The 20,886-nt window shown below is 34.0% G+C and overlaps 1 protein-coding gene across 2 annotated transcripts in view; it reads right to left on the bottom strand.

Annotated features, from left to right (window-relative positions):
* LOC121725310 (homeotic protein ultrabithorax) overlaps positions 1-19,772 on the bottom strand; it is a 137,202-nt gene extending 117,430 nt beyond the window's left edge. For both annotated transcript variants that reach the window (XM_042112201.1, XM_042112202.1), the window contains exon 1: positions 18,905-19,772. In XM_042112201.1, coding sequence (XP_041968135.1) covers positions 18,905-19,364 — 460 coding nt within the window. In that variant the 5' untranslated portion in view covers positions 19,365-19,772. The remainder of the gene's footprint in view (positions 1-18,904) is intronic.
* Between the last annotated feature and the right edge of the window lie 1,114 nt (positions 19,773-20,886).

Genomic DNA, 20,886 nt, shown 5'->3' with positions numbered 1-20,886 from the left:
AAAAACACGTCGTAAAATTCAAAGCTTATTGCTTAAATTTGTCGATTTTCTCTATTCGCTTCAATAACTTAAATATTTTATTGATCGTTACGAAATCCGTGTGTCTTAGCAATTTAACTGAGGAATTTCCCTAAAATAACTATTGTCAAACATACGCAGCTGTTACAATATTAAGTTATTACTTATTTCAGAATAAAATTGGGTTAAACTTAGTAACATTGACAGCATTGACTACATGCTATTGAAAATAACACTAGAATTTGAGTAATTACTAATTTCTCATATTATTATGACGATATTCTAGTATTAACTCAAAAAAAAAAAAGTTTTTTTCCTATTTTTCTTCCATGAAAATTAGGCCTATAAGTTAAATAGGCACACTAAACCTAAAAACAGCACTAATTGTAATTATATTGCGTAATTAGTCATTTGGAAGGAAGGTTGTAATTAAGCCATTAAAATCCGCTAGTATAATATCAGTAATTATGGATATTAAATCATGTTTTGTTTAATCGTTGAATTATGATAAACAGGGAATTGTAGGATAGAAGTACTTTTGATACTGCTTATAAATAAATACTGGGTAAATTTAAATTGATTTTTCACTAGTAATGTAAGTAAACAGGTAGTCTGCAAGAGATAAAAAAAACAACGAAGTTTTTTACAAAAGCAAAAAATTAACTTCGACCCTAGCTCGAATTAGGGTCCCGGACTGAACGTCGTAAAATTGATAACAAACTGAACAAATCACGGAGCAAATAAAGGCAAGTAAGTGTAAATAAATGTAAGTAAGCTCAAATAAAGGTAAGTAGTCTGTAAGCGCCCTTACGACCTTCCCCGTCGAGCGGAGTCGTAAACCGCGTGCGTTAGTGCAGCGGGCCCACATACTGACGGTACAGGCAGGTGTGAACATTATCTTTATACGCTACCGAAAAGTATCAACATTATTTGTATTTACCGCAAAAATTTACATAACATTGCATTTTATCGTATTACAAATATCGTAAAGTCACAATAAAGATACGCTAAAAGATTATGTGCTCGTATATTTTTAAGTATGATTGATTTTATATTATCTTATAAACATCTTGATAGTATGATTGTATGAATTAGTCACAATTAAAAACGCGTTTATTAATTAATAGAACGTTAACATAACCGGTTTGTTATCTCAAAGAAAGCTTTAGTTTTGTTGTAATATTTTTACGTTTGCAAGTTTTTAATATTTTTATGTTTAAATAAACTACTGAATAAACAATTTGTATTGTTTATTCAGTAGTTTATTTAAACATAAATAAACAGTTCCAGAAATGAAATTTAAAAATTTTAACTTTAAGTGTCTTTATCATCTCTATCATGGAATATTTTATAATTATTTGTAATTTGTTTTGAAAATTTTATAATTATGATCAAATTAAAGTGTCTCTATTATCTTCATCATGGAATATTTATAATATCTTTATCGTGCGGCTATTATGAAACATTTAAATTGGCAGCATTATAGCAATATTGAATTGCAAAGGAGAATAATTGATTCGTTAAACACTAAAGTTGCAAAAACATCAATTCCGCTTTTAATTACAATAGAAACAATTTTAAACATCTCAGTTAATTGGCTCTCAAAATATATGCGTTTGTGGGGAAGATATTTTCCCGACTCTGTTGATTGCTAATTTATTCAAATTGCACCTTTTACTAAATTAATAAATTGTTTTATAGTTTCAAAGTGTTTTCGTTTTAAATAAAATAAATTATTTTTTTCGAAATAAACATTTCATCTTCAAGCTCTGAGTTTTCTGAAATAAATAAAACAACGGCTTGCACCCTGAGAATATCGACAGAAGTGTAAACGAAACAACAGGCACGCGAAGAGTGCCGGGAATATTACTTCCCCACATACGCCGCGCCGGCGATACAATTTACTACATCCAAGAAAATAACATTGTGAAAAGCCATAGATTAAAATATCCTTATGTGTATAAAATTATACCACCCTCCAACAGTAAGGCAATTAGACTAAAACTAAACAGTAGCGAGTTTCCCGAGGTCAATGGGCTATAAAGGGCGGGACTTGCTCTTGCCCTTAATTAACTAACCGCTGGATTCATAGTCATTAGAACATTCCTTGTTACACAAAATACAATTATTATAATGAACATGTCATAAAAATAACACCCGCTATAATAAAGATTACCTAGATGTAATTTTTTCCGAAAAACCATATAACGGAAAAAACCATAAAATACAATATATAATATGGCACCGCCGTCGTGCCGCACATAAGGGAACGAATGTCTGTGTGATTGTGAGTTTTGACTGTAAAATAGATATAAAAGCTCGAAAAAAGTTTCAAACAAAAATAACAACGATTATTTTATCTAATTATTATTATTTATATTATTATGGTGACATTTAAATATATTATTATTAGGTTGTTAGCATCTTTGTTTGCAGCTACATATTTTAGTGCTTATGAATTACCTTTTTTTTAATTAACTACCTAGATTGTTTTCTAGCGGACATAACTTTATTAAGAATATTTATATCCAGAGTATAATATTTGAACAATGAATTATGAAAATGTTATTGTTTCACATTATTTGCAAATTACAATGTAACGTGAAATGAATACTCTTATGATTATGATTTTTATCATAATTCACAATGAATACCCTATCCTCAAGACGTATAAACGCTACTTGACTTTTTTCATAATAAGTATTATTCTTTTAAAATTATATTATAGTTAAAATTGGTGTAAATAACGTTTCAAAAATTGAAACTTAAATATTTTTAGAATCTTTTAATATACTTTAATAAATAAAAAATGTATCCGCCTAATTATTATTGACGACGTGCGTATTAGTAACTTAATAACAGTTTTAATTAAAGTTAGGCAACAAATTAAATTCAATTAACACTTATAAATTTACATACTAAAATAAATTTTAAAATTAAAATTATGTACATGATTATATATTTTAAAGGCAGGTAATTTATCTGCATTACATAATATGAGTTATAGGATTTATTGCCTTCAACACCGTAATATTAAAAATAAATAAACACTAAAACAGCCGTCTATATTACGTCAATAGCTATATTTTAATATGTGTGAAAATGTCCCTAAATATCGCCGAATTATTATAACAATAAGAACCCTGTCTATTCACGTTATCACGTCATTCACTATTATAACGCGTCGGCGTTAATGTAATTTGATCCTTACCTAAATCTAAGAACTCTACATTATTTTAAGAACACACATTTCTCGCAAAAAATATCTGCGTTACTCCTAGAAAATCTAAATTATTAAGTAGCTTTTCACATAGTAAAAAATTAAATAGTCTCAGGTCTTTTACACTAGCATCTTAAATCATAACAAATCTGCATATCTCTACAATGCCATGTTTTGCGTGTGCATTGTAGAGTTATGAATGAACAATAGGATTATTTGCATCTCTTGTGACCTGTCAGAATAATCTAAAATGGAGTCTATCCTTCAATTAAAATTCCCCATTTTCAAGACAGGTGATTCATGTAAAGAGCGCATTTTTTGTAGAATGAAAAACGTATATGACTCTACATTCAATTTTAGATATTGATGTCATTAAAAGAGCTCTTATAAAGACAATTTCTGCATCACTCCTTATTTTTCCACTCCGTATTTTCTCTACCCCTTTACTGTGAAATTTAGTTTAAAAAGTTAGTAATGCGGCCGTTATTTAACACGTAGACGTCCGTGTTTGCGGAGACATATTTCCTCGGCGGCTCCGTGCGCCCGCATTCATAATCTTAACGGTCTTTGAACCCTTTCCCTGACACATTTCAGCGCTAAAAAAGACAATACAATTGCACCCCGATCACGTCGCTTCCAGTGATTTTATGGCTAATTTTAAACGCATTATAAAAATATATTCCCTTGTAAACACATGTATTATGTATCGTACATTAGCATGCTGCGTGCAGGTCCCTGAACGGAGACGACTTCTGATGCGTGTGAAAAAGTAAAAGCAAATCGACTGTAGCAAATCTCAGTAGCGAGACGTCATCGGGAATCGATTATCACTAATTACGGGCGTTGTCATTGAATTATTAATTGCAATATTGTTTTCCTTTATCTATAAATTGTGTGAGTACTCACTTGTAAACTCATTAGTTCACTCGTTGCTACGAGTCTTTAGTTCGAATTTAAGATAACTTTTCTATGACACTGATTTCATAGACCTTGCTCTGTGACTTGTTTATTCAAAAATATGCACAATTAAAACTACAACAGAGTTCGCATTTGCACGCAGCACGTGTGCGCGATGCGTTGCATGTTGAACACGATGACAAACACCGCCAATTTGAGCTGTGGGTCACGATGCTTCGTAATTAATGTCACTTGAAACGTTCACAACACTAGCACCATTGATTTATCTTAAAGGTTTGATTGTATCGGATTTTTTAGATTTTCCAAAAACTTTTTGCAGATATAACGTCACTATTTTCACGCGAATAGTGTCACTTTGAACACAACACAGGAGATTTGATTAATTTTAATAAGCAAGTGGTGCGATAACAATACTTTCATATTTTCTTGGATTTCGCGATTTTCCCTCTTTTTAAAGTTTCTACGCTATAAAATATATCGATTATTGTGTCCTTTTGATTGATTTGTAGGTATAAGTTATCTTAGACAGGAACACTAGGTTGTTTGTCAGTAGTAACTATAGCTTTTGGATTTTTAATTTTCCCAAAACTTTCCGACTTTTCGCGGTTCCACGTCCGCTATTTCCGAAATTCTCACGTGAACTGTGGGTACAATGAAAGGATTCCGACATAGGGGCGAGCGGATAACTTAATTCCGACTATCCCGTAAATTATAATTAACTTTTGTATTCTTTGACAGCGGCCGTTTTTAAAAAGGCTCCATAATAGATACATCGTTTTTTTATCTTGTATCTATGCACAGTGGGTACCGATCGATTTTAATGTAAAGTAGGAGCCGACCCAGTGTGGTCGTCCCTTTCTCGTAATAAAACAAAACACTTTTGGCTTTACACGCATAAAATTAAGATAAAATGCTTGAAAAGTGTTTACCGTGAGCACTGAGTGTGCCGTTAAATTATGCTTTTAATATTAAGTATAGGCTGTGAAGTATTAGATCGTACGTAAAAATAAATTAAAATGTATAAAAATGTACACATTGTTCGTATTAAAAAACAACAAAAATCAAGAGCCAAAAATGTTTAAATGTATAAGGTCAACGTCAGTAAAGTGAACATCAAGGTACGAATAAGTTTTTTCAAAATCGATCGTCAAACAATAACTTTTTAAATCATTCACAAATTAAATCGGTCAAGTAGAGTGAGACAGCAATATTTCCGTCATATCGGCCATAAAGTAGGGTTTATTAGCCGAAGGTATGTGGAAGCGGCCATACATCATGGATCGGCGCCGGCGCATGCTTCGTAGGTCATCGTAACTTTTTTCAACGTTTTCATAATCGAAAATAGTTACAATTAACTATAGTTCAACTATAACTTTCGTTCTAGTATATGGGGGGTTATTAAAAATTTGCCATAGAATAGTAACGTAGCTTTCACCCGTAGAAGTCTATAAACCGATTACGTTGGAATGATCCGTAAAGTTTTATTCTTGTGTAATTATCGAGATTCCTACCGAAATGGTGTGATAAAGTGAAGTGGTCGGTCTAACGAGGCCCGTGGTGAATCTCTATGGCCGTGTCGGATCGGTGGAATTCGTCATAGACTATACTCGGCCTGTGATTGACTAAGAATAATTAAAAAGTAGCGACGAGGGAATGAACTCCGGGCGGTGATAGTGATATTGTAAACAAGAAAATATCGCGTCATGGAAATATTTTTTCATAAGCAACGTATAAATTATACCTACTAATTATTATTATTATTTATTTTATAAGAAATTTTGTCTGTTACCTTTTAAAAAAAGCTGCTAAATAATATTTAGATGTAGATGAAATTTTGTTAACACTTTGAATAATTCATAAAAAACGAATATGCGATTTTTTGCACTAAAAGAAACTACTGAAATTAGATATTAATCATGTCAATTATTAAAGATTTCTATGAAGGGGATCTCTAATAAGGTCTATTCTACTATTTTCTACACCAAAAATTATTAATCATAAAAATATTATAATGACTAGCCAGCGGTTTTATTCAAGTTTTATTGCCACAAGCTAACTAGCTTTTTCTACACGATCTCAGAATTTTTACTAGTTAATTAAGTAATTAAAAATTAATTTGTAGCCGAATTAATTCGTAACGAAAACTGTAGAATTTAACGAGTGTTCGACATCACAGGTAATTTACGACACAAATCCTAAATCAATCAGAACTCACCATTTCATTCCATCAAAAAATCGAAGCGAGTCATCAGCTCTTTTATTGCTTATAGGTCGTAAACTATTGATTGATTTAATAACTTTATAGGCGTTGATTTCTCATATAGATAACTCTTTTTTTTTAACTATAATTTTTTATACTATTGTGTAAGGAAAAAAATTTCACTGTGCAAAAACATATTAACATGATTCCCGCCAAACGATTAAGATGTACGGTACCAAATACTTGTAAGTTGTAAATGTGACACTTTTCTACGAAAAATCCCAAAAACCTAGAGCCACATTAATGCTAACATTAGCCATAAAGAAGGCTAGTGCTGGAAATAAACTACGGTCAGATGACAAAAGGATACAAAGAGTTTTCATTTAAAATACACTAAAGTAACACGATTAACCGAGTTTGTTTAAAAAGACGATACATTGTTCGGTAAAACGCTAGTTTCGGCACGAAACCCCTTACGTTAATGACAAGATTTAAAAAGGCTGAACACTCTTTTATTTTCCACGCGAAATGTATCTTTAACCCGTCCACAGAAGGTTCCATCGAGGGGTCAAGGAATTATATGTTTGAGCAATGTAGACCCTCTTCCGAGGAAATAGGTGTCACTTCTGAATGGGGGGCTAGCGAGATTATACAAGTGTATGTTGCCATGCACCGTTTATGTGAAATTAAATATAGTTTAATAGTTTACTAGAATAGAGGTTGGTCGATCGCGATACTATTGACTCATAGCCAATTAGTCTACGGTTTGGACTAAACGGATCCTTTCACCTGGTTCAGTTAGGTTTAGTTTTAGTTCTATTATCCGCCTTCTGGTAACTCTAATCCTAATCATTATTTATAAGACTAGAAACAACTTTAATGATACTAAAATTTCTAAATTAAGCACTTCTACGAAAATTTTACTGTTGAAATGATGATAGGTACGAATACGATGTCCAAAAATATACGGTATTTCTAAACACTTGTATGAAACGTTGTCTAAAAATATGCGGTATTTTTAAACACATGTATGAAAATATAATTATTACTTACATAAATGTTAGTGTTTATCCTTATTGGCATGTGGTAACAAGAAGCTTAAAATTATAATGTATTATAATGTAAAATATTTAACATTGAGAATATTAAAATGCCTGCCAAACTCTACATTTCTTTAATGTTTTAAATGTCTTTGGATGTGCCATAATCATCAAAATACGACACTATTGTTTTAGTGTCCACGTTATTTTATAGTCTTTAGGTATTATTATGAAAAAAATCCCAAATTAACAAGGCGTTTTAAAAAATCGATGAAAATGATTTCCGCTTATTGGCAGATGAAAGAAATATTAAGTGATGATTAAAATTATAATTAGGTAGAGCACGAAGAAGAGAAGCTTCGGTTCGTTATTACGGGTTTGTACAGTCGTGCAAAATTATTAATTGGCAGCTCCACACAGGCACGTCAACCAAGCGAAGCGAAGCGATGAACTATAGTAATTTAACCTACTTTGTTACTAAAAGTTACTATTTCTTGTATTTTAAATAAATATCCATGTAAATGTCCGCACAATACTTCAAATTATATTTATTTGAAATGAATTTTTAAGTTAATTTTTGTAAGATAATAATTTGATTTAAGAATTTTTTGTTAGATTAGCCAAAAAATATAATCATGATTTAAAACAGTAAAGCAGGGCAAAATTTAACCGGTTATTTTCCTAACTGATTAAATGAATTGAAATGTTTATGTAAACAACTAAATGAAAATAGCTGCTATCTACTAAGTTGCAGAAACTGGTTAGTTTAGCTACGTTGTAATATTAAATTGATCTTTATTTCATTATTAACTAGGAAGCTGTATATTTAAACTAATTAAATACTTAAAATGTATTGTTTATATTTTCATTTTTATTTTTTTTAATTCTCTGCTTTTTTTACAGATTTCCGGAAGAATACGAGAAATTGAAATTGCACAGAAAGAGCAATTTCGAAATTGCAGCATTCGCAGTCACGGATTCGGCTTTGATAACTGAGGAGTGTGATTTGTTGCAGTGTATAATCCACATCGACCTGAGAGTTCCCATACGACAATAACATTTATTGCGTCTACACTCACACGATACTTTCACTATCACTCGAATTAAAGAGTTGCATTTCAAAAGCGTCACTAAACAAAGATTCAATTTAGTGACGCTTATGATGATATGACGCTTATGATTTAAAATTCATTGTTTAAGCAAGAAATTAATGTTAAAAATTCGCGGCAAATATTAAATCAGCGAGAATTATATCACTTTAAAATTATGCAACGGTTAATAATTTTATTATTATAAATCATACCCAATGTACTTTAATATACAATACACGACCTAAAATATTTACATATACACGTCATTATAATTATATTATTTTTTTTAAAATAATTCACTGCTAATTAAGTAAGATTTCAAGGACGCGTTATCACTAAAACAGTCATGGTCGGTGTAACGTGTAACATACATAAGCTTTTACCTATGAAATAATTATTAATTATTAAGGTAATGTACGTCATGGCAACGCAGTTTTTGATCTTATACAATATACAGTCATAATTTACGCTATTAGCACTAAAAGTAAACATTTTGAGTTGTGAGGTTTGAACAGCAGGTTTAAAATAGCTTCTTTGAATGTTTCATTTGTTTCACATCACATCAGATGTCCTAAAGATGCCGAATGAAATTTTGACAGTATTTAGTACCGACATGGTAGTAATATATTTTCAATAAGATGAATTTTTAGAGGTTACTGCGTGTGTGGAGCCTTTTCCAAAGCAGAATATGAAACACTCAAAGTGGACATTTTAGACTTGCCGTTCACACTGTACACACAAAGTAACACACGGAGCTTCATATTATTAATTTATCACTTCACAGCTGCACAGGGCGCACCTATGATCGATCCTTCCAAGATGGCCGCCGCGCGGGCCGAGGCGGGAATCCTGCGCACACCCACATATCGCGCCCGTCAATCAAAATGCACTCCAATTTATTTTTTAACATCCCAGACGGCAACGTGCTCACTCTCAAACGCAGCTCGCAAAACTAAATTTCAAGAAACTTAAACGTATTCAAAAGCTGAACCATAAAACATATCTCCCCCATTATTAGTTTATGCTGGGACTGTTACAGCTATTATACTGCTATTTTTGTGTTTGTTTTTATTGTGTGCGGTGAACGGACGGACCAATTTGGGCAACCATTACAAACTCGCCTATTCAAATGGTACGTAGATCTTTATGAAGTGTTATTCAAGGTCGTTTTACTTATAATTTTTATTGTTACAGCATTTTTAGTGGGCACAAAGCCACCTACACAATGTCTACGCTTTTTACGTAGTTTTTTTTTTTTATTAAAATGAATTCTTTTACTGCTTACAGGTAACTTGTAATAAAAGTTTGAAAATATAGTTACGCGTCTATTTAAATAGGTAATTTCTGCTACTGTGTAATTTATAAAGACAAAATTATAAAATTTTTAACCTATATTTTTTCTTCTCTGAGAGCTGCAATAATTCCATAAATTATAGTAAAACTATAAATTACGAATTGATATTCGATGCGCGTCGACAGTATAAAGTAGAGCAACCTTCTTGCGGGCGCACATGACTCACTGGTGAGTCCGCATTCTCCCCGCAGAGTTATGGCATCAGCTGTACCATCTTTTGAACCCTATCCCTATAGTAATAAGGTCGATGTAAATAATTTTGTTGGACAACTGTACCAAACGTAATTATTTTAAAAACAATTACTTTCTTTATAATAATTAGTTTAATGTATTTTATTGTTTATAACGAGTACTGTAATTTTCCATATAAGAGGCAACACCTGAAAAATTAGAAATGTATCGTTATCAAGATACGGTTGTAATTAGCACAAGTAGGTAGGTGTAAACAATTACTTAGAAGGTAAACTAAAGGCAATAAATTATAGACAGTCAAACCGGTTAGCTTACTCATAAGTCATTACATTCTCACAGACAATAGGAGATTCTATTGCTCTAGTGACTAGTCTAGACTTTAGTTCATTATTTATTTCTACACGCATATTATAGTATAAAGTATAGACTTACGAGGTCAATTCACAGCGAAAGGCGCAGTGTAACTTCGTGAGCTTAAATGTTCAGGAAGCGCACTCGAAAAATTGTCACAGTGCGTTGACCGCAGATTAAAAAAAACTAGTAAAACGTCACCTTCATTTAGGTGTAATATGGTTAGGAATGGTACACAAAGTTGTTTTGATTTAATTGAGAAGATAAAATTCAATTAAGAAGTAAAAAAGGCTTTATGTTTCAAATAATTAATAGTTTCTGTTCTACATAAATAACTATTTCTATTACAATAATTATCGCAACCAATTCATAATTATTTATTTTATATTTATGGTGACACTCTCCCATCGCGTTTTCTACGCCTCGTTTTACGTTGGTAATTGGTGAATAATTATTTTCTTAGTAGAATAAATGACAGGTTCTGGCGACTTATATAGGCATTAACGTTGGCTGTCATGAATTTGCCTCTATACATGGTCAGCACAGTGCTGACTGAAGATTGTAAAGTGTCCAGCAGCTGTAAGTATTAACAAGGTGGCTTTAATTTTCCATAATTTAATTGACGTAGGAGAGCCATCCTTCGGCACGAATGGGCCGGCTGGACCGGAGAAATACAACGGGCTCACAGAAAACCGGCGTGAAAGAGCGCTTGCGCTGTGTTTCGCCGAGTGAGTGAGTTTACCGGAGGCCCAATCCCTTTTCCCTTCCCTACCCTCCCCTATTCCCCTCTTAAAAGGCCGGCAACGCACCTGCAGCTCTTCTGATGCTGCGAGTGTCCATGGGCGACGGAAGTTGCTTTCCATCAGGTGACCCGGTTGCTCGTTTGCCCCCTTAATTCATTAAAAAAACAATTTTGAAATTACAAGGAATAATACAAAAATAATTCCTTAGGATTGTATGTATATTAGAAAATAGAAATATTTAAAAAAGTTACGTAGTAAAGTAGTTCTTCTATTACACTACGGAAGAAACCTTCAAATTTAATTCGCATAATCACATTAATCATACCAATCTTGCCAATGCTAAAAAATAGAGTTATTAAGCAGAATACCTACGATCTTATTTAATAACAAGTACGAGGCAAACGTTCTCAAGTTTTAAATGAAGGAAACTCAACCTCAAGGTCTGACGCGAGACCACGTCCAAAATAATTGGGGTTCGGCCGTCCATTATATAAAATATTGGTTGTAAGCACTTTCAAATTACTAGAACTTACCGCTGGCTTTTTTGTTATGGTCATTTTTCTATTCGACATGCTGGTGAAAATGGAGCTCGTGTTTCATATGCCGAGCCTTAAAAAAAGTTTTCACAATTTTCTTGTGATTCGATAAAATTGTAAAGGCTACCGACACCAGACAGTGTTTTTTCTAAGAACGAAAGGTTACGTCGTAAACTGCTACTTGATAAAATTGTTGTCCATTACCGAGTGATAAAAGTATAATAAACTTTTAATTATTTATAAAATACGAGCGATAAATCATTTATAATTAATATTGTATTTACAGATACAAAACCATCAACGCACTTGATTTTCCTTTTATCTAAGGCTGGTATAAAATATAGTCAGTACTTAAGATGCGTCCCGGTCTCAAGACGCGGTTCGGCTCTGTGATTGGTCCAAATTTTGACAGCCAACCAATCACAGAGCCTGAACCGTGTCTTGAGACCGAGATGCATCTTGAATAATGACTATTTATACCAGCCTAAAACTCTACCACAAAGTAGCGAGATTTCTTTTGCATACGTTACGAAAATACAAATTTCGGTCTCTCCATATTTACTCAAGATGGACCAATACAACCAATAACGATCGCACAGATAAGAATATTTGACCTATAAATGTTTGCAAATGTAGACATTGATCGACACCGATGTGCATACTATAGCTTCACAAATCACAATCATGGCAGCAATCATGATTATCTGAGAGCAACATGGAGCGGGGCCTTAAAACTGAGAAAACACTGACATTTAAACAAAAGAACGTCAGAAACAAAACACACTGGCCAATTGGAAACGTATTTAAGAAAAAAAAAACAAATTACGAGTACGCAGCGTGGATGCAACTAGGTAGTCATTACAATATCTCATTTCCCTTTAATAAAGGTGCATTTAAAATATTTAGCCGCAAGCAAAATTCGGTCGCCAATTTTGGAACCTGTTTAGAAATTATAGGGTCAGGTCCTCGGTTAGTTTCAGGGTATAAAATAAGGTTGAGGATCTATCGATTTCGTTGTATGAATGTGTAACAGTCGTAAAATATAGTTAAATATTATTGGCTAGATTTAAAAACAACTCGGAAGTCAAAAAATAATTGGAGATAGAAAATTAGAACGTAGCAAATAAAACTGTCAAAAGAAAATTTGATATAGGTATAGTTAATATGGCTATAGGTATTAAATAATAATAATTATTATATTTATGTAAAATAGAAACATAATTAGAAGCAAAAATTTTGAGCCACAATAAACCCGCAAAACTGATAATAAATGGTAGAATTTTATGGAGTTTCAAATAAACTCAAATGATTTTCAAATATGAATTGTTCCGTAAGTAGAGTAGGTGGTACAGTAATAATTGTAGAGTATGACGTAATTATGTATCTAGTCTCTACACAGCAAATTAACAAATAAATCTTATTTTTTACAATTCCTTGTTCAAATTAATAGCCTACCGATAGAATAATTAAAAAATACTCGTTTATCTGACACGTGTTCAAATTTTTATTTAATACACTAAACAATCTTGCGTAGGACATATACGGGCATGGAAAAACAACTCTTGTTATTATAGCTATTAGGAACGTAATCCCTTGCGCAGTCGACGGTATTTGTTGTTCTTGATCACGACTTGGGCTTTATCCAGATTTATTTATGACTCAAATGATGAACTCTACGTGAGCAATGTCTACGAAAATATGGATCATAAGTGATAAATGATAATATTAATATGTATTAGCATCGCAGTAAAACTCTTAACTATTTTATGTAGGTATTCAAAAAGAGGCCAATGAGAATTCATTAAGGAATCAATATTTTTAAAAGAGTGTCTAATGTAATAAAGTCAGAAATTACGTAGATAAATATAAAATACTGGAGTAGGCAATGTGCATTCACTGTTTTATTATAGCAATGTTTTTTTCTGCATAAAATGTATCATTGTGTATGTATTATACTAATTATATACGAGTGGTGTATTTTTAGTCTGGTATTAGAATGTGCAAGGCGTTTCAACGTGCGCATTAATGGTGATCGTCTCTGACGCTTGCATTCTATATTTAGACCCTTAAGATAAACTACAGATGATTTAGCATCTTAGACATACAAAATGTATATAATCAAATGATAAATTAACGGAAAATGCGAAAAAATAGAACTCTACATTATGTAGAGTTTGTAAATTTTCTGCAGGTTGTTCTAACTTATGCAACCTACATTCAAGGCAAATAAATGATTATGATTATGAATTATCGCTTTATATGTTAGATAAACCACAGATTTAGCATCTTAAGTGTATGCAATAAATTATATAATAAAATAAAATAATGTAAAGCATATAAAAAATAACAAAATAAAATTTTAAACATGTGAAAAAACGGGCACTATGACTACAGTATAACGTAGATACATATTTCGTTAAAGTTTTAGGTTTTTCTGTCGTCGTTGTTGATTAATAAACCCTACTTGAGAGATAAAATTGTTATTACTTATTATTATACTTATACTATGTATCATACATATCAGCAGCTAGAAACAGAACTAAACCTATTTGTAACAATGTTGATTGCTGTCACCAGTTAATTGTACGATGGAGCAATGTCTTTCGATATTATCTGCATGACAATAAACAATTATTGTTTGAGCATCAACTTGTACTTAATAATAATAAATCATACATACTAACTGAGCCTTCGGTTTCTCTGTGGCTGACACTTTAGGCTTTGGAAAAGTAATTTTGATGGCTGCGTTTTAGAAAAAAATAATTAGAATCCAGACGCGCCTTTTGCTCTTACCTGCCAATTTTCAGTATTCACTATATCGTTTTTCTACTAAAAAGTAGTCTGTACCGATTTTAACCAAAATCACTCGAGTAACTTACAAAATAAATAAAGCAAAGGAGTATGGGCACATTTGGGCTAACGGCGGCTCTGATTGATGAAATTAGTGTCAAATGCAAGTACTATTATATTTAGAAACAACATTTGCTTTATTGTATTTCATTTAGTTTAGAAAATAATTAAATGCGAAATAATGTGATCGCACAGAACAATATTGCTTAATATATTATTTATTATTATTTTTTCTTCAAAAAAATTATTACCTATATAAGTCGGTAATAAGTGAACAACTGTAATTGGGTCTATTTCCTATTGTTAGTAAATGCTAAGGCATCAATTCATTATAAACTTCCAAATCAATCAATACAATAAAACCAGTTTATGCTGCTGCGCACACGTATATTTGTAGTCTGTAGTCTGGTATCTCGGTTGGGTTAAACGTAACCTAAAACCTCAACCTAACCTAGCCAGGTTAGGTTTAGGTTGCCTGCCACGACTGTGGCGCTGCGGAGGACACGGCCCAGCACACCCTCGAGGTGTGCGATCGTTGGGCTGCGCAGCGCTACGATCTTGTGGCGGTGCTAGGCGGGGACCTCTCGCTCCCGAGCATGGTGCGCTGCATGCTCGAGAGCGATGAGCTTTCTGCGAAATTGTGATGTCACAGAAAGAGGCCACGGAGCGTGACAGAGAGGACGATCCCACCTCTTTGCCGCTCTGCCGGCGTAGGACGGGAGTGCGGAGGATTCGCTATGCGAACCTGCAATAGCTTCCGTCCCACGGGACTCCGGGTCAGGATGGGAACCTGCCCAACTTACCTAGTCCCGTCGCCGAAGGGAACGCTTTAGTTTGCCTAAGCGTTCTCTAAGTTTGGTGGAAGTCCGGTCCCTTTTGAGGTAGACCGGCCAGTCGTTGAGGGAGTCCTGTTTTTGTTAGATCCGGGACATCCCTCGTTTAAAAGTGAGTAAGAGTCTCACATACCCCCTGGGTGCTTCAGCTAACTGAGGCACATACCCAACCCAGGGGACCCATGATGGGTTTCTCCTACGCATCAAAAAAAAAGGTAACCAGCAGAGGAATTAAGTACTATTATTGAACACGAGTAAGTTCTAATAAATACTGGTTCTCCTTTTAAAAACCTTTCACCTTACCTTCCCCCTTTTGCTCTAAACATAAGCTAAGATACTAATTAAATTATGCATATCATCTTGAAAAATAAAAATGTATTTTATTTACTTTTAAATTATATTTCAGCGATGAGATTTCTACTCTGTAATTGTAGGACTCCTAAGTATAAAATAAGTAACCTATATTATGTTAGAATTGTTCTTGGCCGCGGATAGCCCACGCTCCATACAAATTTGCCCATTCTTCTTTCCTTATTCTTGAAAATATTCGTAATTTTGTATAGATTTGCTTCTCAATATAACTAAATAATACTTGTTCAAACACATACAATATCTATAGGCAAGATTACTAACATTAAAACGTAATAGCTCTTTCATAAGACCAGCATAACAGCGGTAAATTTCAATATGTTTGAAGTTGAAGTCGTAAATCAACCAAATCAACATACTGGTGGGTAATTATTCAAAGCCATAATCTTAAGAATTAGATTCGAATCTACGGGAGATTTTACTTGCTTTCTACCGTAAAGGAAAGATCTTATAAAACGATACAGTTATTAGTTAATATACCAGATATCTACTATTAATTATATCCGCTGCATTCTTTGAATTATTGAATTACATATTAAAACCTACGGGATAAATGTAGAAGATTAGAAACCTCTTTATTTTTTTATAGTAAGGAAAATGAATACATAATAATTATTATTTTATTCATTTATATTATTACTTGTTAAATATTTACACAGATTGTAGCACGCACATTTATTAATTTTAATAATTCTCATGTTGGAGCTTAATATAATTTTGTAATGGCCAATATAAATTATAAAAATTGTCATTTCTGCTGCGTGTAAAAAGGAAAATATTGACCTTTTCAATATTACTAGATGTCGCCCAATGGTCAAAATTCAACCGTAAATTTAATTATATTATTCTTCTTTTGGCTCCCCGTTTAAAGTATTGACTATTTCAGATTTAATAAAAAAAACAACAATCCATTTTTAATTTGACAACAGACTTCAACCATAAACAAAGGAGTATAATTCGTGTGTATAGGCTTGTCAGTCAAAACATGGTAGCAAAGAGAATGTCATATACTACGTCATGGTAGTGTGTGCGTTGTAACTTGTAGTATGTGTAATGTTTTATTTATTACAATAATGTATGATAAAAGTATAATTTTAAAACAATATTAGCTCGATGGACTCCTTCTGCATATAAACTACAACTGTGCGAAATTTTATGCTTCTACGTTTCCGCATTTTTCGTAAAAGGGAACCCCTTTTACGAAAAATGCGGAAAGTTTTTCGCTCTCGTATTAATATAGATATTATGGTCAAGGTGTAACTGTGTGTACGATAGAACTTTTTTAAAATATAATTTTATGTCTATAGTAAAATCGGTAATACAAGGCATACCTCATACTGACCTCACTGTTTTGACTGTAACCGTGTCAAACGATTTTAAACAATAATAACAGATGCTAAGTCGATCGAGGTTTTTTCGTGTCTAAATTCACAAAAAGTCGGAACTTCTCATACAGCCCACGTCGGGCGCGGCCTTGTATTGTTTTCGCGTTCTCGCGTGAACCCCGTGAGTTATGGCCGACAGTCGACTACTTATTTTAGTTTTATTCCTTAGGCCGCGTTACTTAATTTTATCGAGTCGCATGAATTATGAGACGCGGACCACACGCGCGTTAATTATGCGTTAGTTACGTCCTGTTCTAATGCTGCTATCTCTTTCTGATTACGATAGACCCTTTGAAAAAAATATTATATTTTCTAAGTGTGATCTAAGTGTGATGTGATCGAAAAAAAATATTAGTCTTTAAAAATATTCTTTTAACTTAGATTTTGATGCACGAATTCTTGACTCTATATTTAAAAAAACCTAAAAAAGTATTTGATATTAAAGAGGCTAATAAGATACTTAAAATATTCTTATTTAAGATGATGAACTAATCTTTTTAGAAGTATTTCGCAATTCTTATAATAAAACTTAATTACTTTTTGTATTATGAAATGAAATAAGTATATATGAAAAAAATATATGTATCAATTTTCTTTAATATGTATGTATTTAATATGACAGGTAATTTAATTCATATAAATAAACGATATCAAATAAAATTGTTTATTCTTATTAGAACACCTGTCTAATCGTGTAAACTGTAAAGTAATAAAGTTATTGTTTTATTTTATAGTTCCATTGTTATCGAATGTTTAATTAATTGTTTTCACATTAATTTTAATAACTGTTTTTACTGTGGGCCAATGGCACAGCTCAGGTTAATAATGTGCCCAAACTAGATCGGGCCATTGACCCCCGAGCGGCGCTAGCGCGGAGTGCGGACACAAGGGCCATGTTACATCACTTATGGGAATGTATGAAATGTAGAGTTCTAAAATAAAGTTTTGGGGTAAAACAATTTTTTAACATATTTCCGCTCTCAAAACAATGTTTATTCACGCTTATTATGCAAAATATTTAATGATCGCTTAAGATAATTTTGTAAAAATAAATTATGAATGCCTTTATAAATCAAACATAATAAGCTTAAAATTGTAGCTGTCGTTATTATAATATTAAAATATGTGACCTGCATTATCATTAATAACGGACGTCATGAGAAATCTGAATAATTTTGGCGCTGTAAAAATTAAGAAATAAATTGTTTGCTCATTCATATAGAATTTCTTAATATTATTTGGATATAAAACGAAAAATGCACGTTTTTCTTGTTTGCTTGGGACATAATATTATGTTTGTTTTAATTTAATTTGACAATTTTAACAACGGCATTGAAAACATTATGGCTTACAAATTAGTATTATCTTTGCGGCAATCCTCTCGAACACTTTAATAGCAATAAAATCGGAATGCCACTCAAATCTGTCCCACTAATAAGGTGCTAACGAGGGTCGTTCGTTTTATGTGATTTTTATTGGTACTTAAGTTAAGGAACCGCTCGATACCTGCAATACAATATCAACGTGCTACTCTACATCATCTACAATCTACATGTCTTATAAGAACTTGTTTGATTTTGTATCGCTCTACATTTTGTCTTTGAAAGTTTGTGCTACATAATATGGCTACATTTAATGTAACGTGACTTCATTAATGTTGAATATTTTATTGGCAATTATTAAATGAGGTCTTATATCTATAAAATATTTTTATGTTTTGTAGATTTTTTCTTAAAATGTAGTGTGCTTACGGAACCAAAGTAATAGAAATTAATGATTATTACGAAGTAAATAAAAATCCTACCTGCAATAGCCATCCAGGGGTAGAATGTGTGGTTTGTGGGTTGATGCTGGACAGGTTGTGCTGAACCTCCGGCTCCTGGTAACGCGCACTGGTTCCCCCAGGGTAAGGCTCGGCCCGGGCTGGAGGACTCGCTGTATCTGGCCTCGGGGGTGCAGGCTGCGGGCCGCACGAGGGCTCCAAGCCCCGTGCCCCAGGCTTCCTTGCCTCCGTATCCATTGGGCTGGTCCGAGCCGGTCTTCGAACAATCTGCCTTAGCGTACTGCTGCTCTCCAGCGTACAGTTTACATGCGGCCGCTACTGATGCATCATAGGGGGAATCCTGCGGCCTCGGCTGGTGCAGCGCGTGAGGCTGGGCGTAGGTCAGGCCCAGGGGGAACCCGCGGTACTGGTCGCCGCCCCCACCGCCCTGGTGCACGCCGTGCGCCCCGTAGAAGCCGCCCTGCTCGAAGTAGGAGTTCATTCTGATCGGTCACTAGCACGTACGTCACTCAGTTAGGAATCACTTATGTCATCGCGCCCCCCGCGCCGAGATAACACGACTCGCTCAGTATCGAGTGGATGCCGACTTTATTAATTTTATTGCCCAATAAAACGTCACTGAAGCGTCATAATGCTTCCTCGGCGATAAAGGCCGATAGACGTGTTTACTTTTTACGATTATTTTATGAGGCGGGATCGCGTGCCGCGGATTTTACGACAGTTTAAACGGTCCGGTCGGGTCGTGGTGTCACGTGCGAGTGCGAGATACGGGTGTTTCGGACATGTGGACGAGTCGAGCGAAGTTTGCGGGCGCGGTGGCGGGTCGCGGGCGAGTGTGTGCGACCGGCGCGGCTTGCCTCACGCAGTCTACTGAGAGCTGGTCCCGCGACACGCGCGCCGCCCCGCGCGCCGCCTGTGATACCGACACACGACTGTTCCGTCCCCTTTTTGCTAATCACTATAAATATTATCAGTCACGCTCTTTTCCCTTCTTATCACTCCTCCGACCACGTGGTTAACCCGGAGGACTCACCTCCCAAATTTTAAATTGGACCTCCTAACTCTGCCCCCTATGTATCTAGTCTCTATTATTTATTTTGTCCGAGTTAAATGATAAAAAATATATATTTCTGACTTAAAATTTCCGTAATATGCGACGTATTAAATACAAAACCTTATTCAATTTGAGGTGTACCAAATTGACAAAAAAGGTCGCCCAAAACCGAACAATGGAACAATAATGACTTCTGCCACTGAAAGTCAAGAAGCGAAGCCGTAATCTCATAAACGTACAATTAGTGAAACGGGCCAGTAAAGAAAAGATTTTACAACCACTTCTCGGTCGGGCCACAATGAGCTCGCAGTATCGTAACAAGGTGCTGAATAGAGTGAGAAGTCGTAAAGATGATTATTATTTCTTCTACTACCTGTTTTTACGGGCGCTACGTCCGTCGCGTTCGCGCTTATTGGGTGGCGGGCGGTGCGAGCGGGACGGAGCACCTCGATAGAGCGCGTATCGTAATGAGTACAGCGCGATAATTATAGCCGTCCCTGTCTGGCGCAATGTGGCGCGTGCAGTGGAAGACGCACTATCGATGGGTAAACAAAAGCGCATTACCACAGCAGTCGGTGCGTCCAAATGAAGTCATCAAACGAATGAATGGCTCTACGTAGAGCGGCCTACCCTGGTCCCTGCGACACGCTCGCATTTTTATTATACTTACCTCTTTAAACTGATATAAAGGGGAGCCTGAAGTAGCCAGTAGCCACTTACATTGATCATAAAATAAATAAAATTTATATTGAGGAAATAAAACCCTTTGTGGTTGTGGGAGTGCGAGTGTAGTATATTATTTTAAATGTATTAAATATGTATTACGTTTAATATATTTTATACTCGTAATTTGGTCATCATCATATTCTTACCTTCAATATTTATACTTTGGTCATCATTATATTCTTTGTAATTGAAATTTTAAAAAATAATAAGGTAAGTATTTTTT

The sequence above is a fragment of the Aricia agestis genome, chromosome 3 (assembly GCF_905147365.1).
Source record: "Aricia agestis chromosome 3, ilAriAges1.1, whole genome shotgun sequence".
In the NCBI taxonomy this organism is placed as follows: Eukaryota; Metazoa; Arthropoda; class Insecta; order Lepidoptera; family Lycaenidae; genus Aricia; species Aricia agestis.
The sequence above is the reverse complement of the archived record's forward strand: the minus strand, read 5'-3'. Positions and strand labels throughout refer to the sequence as shown.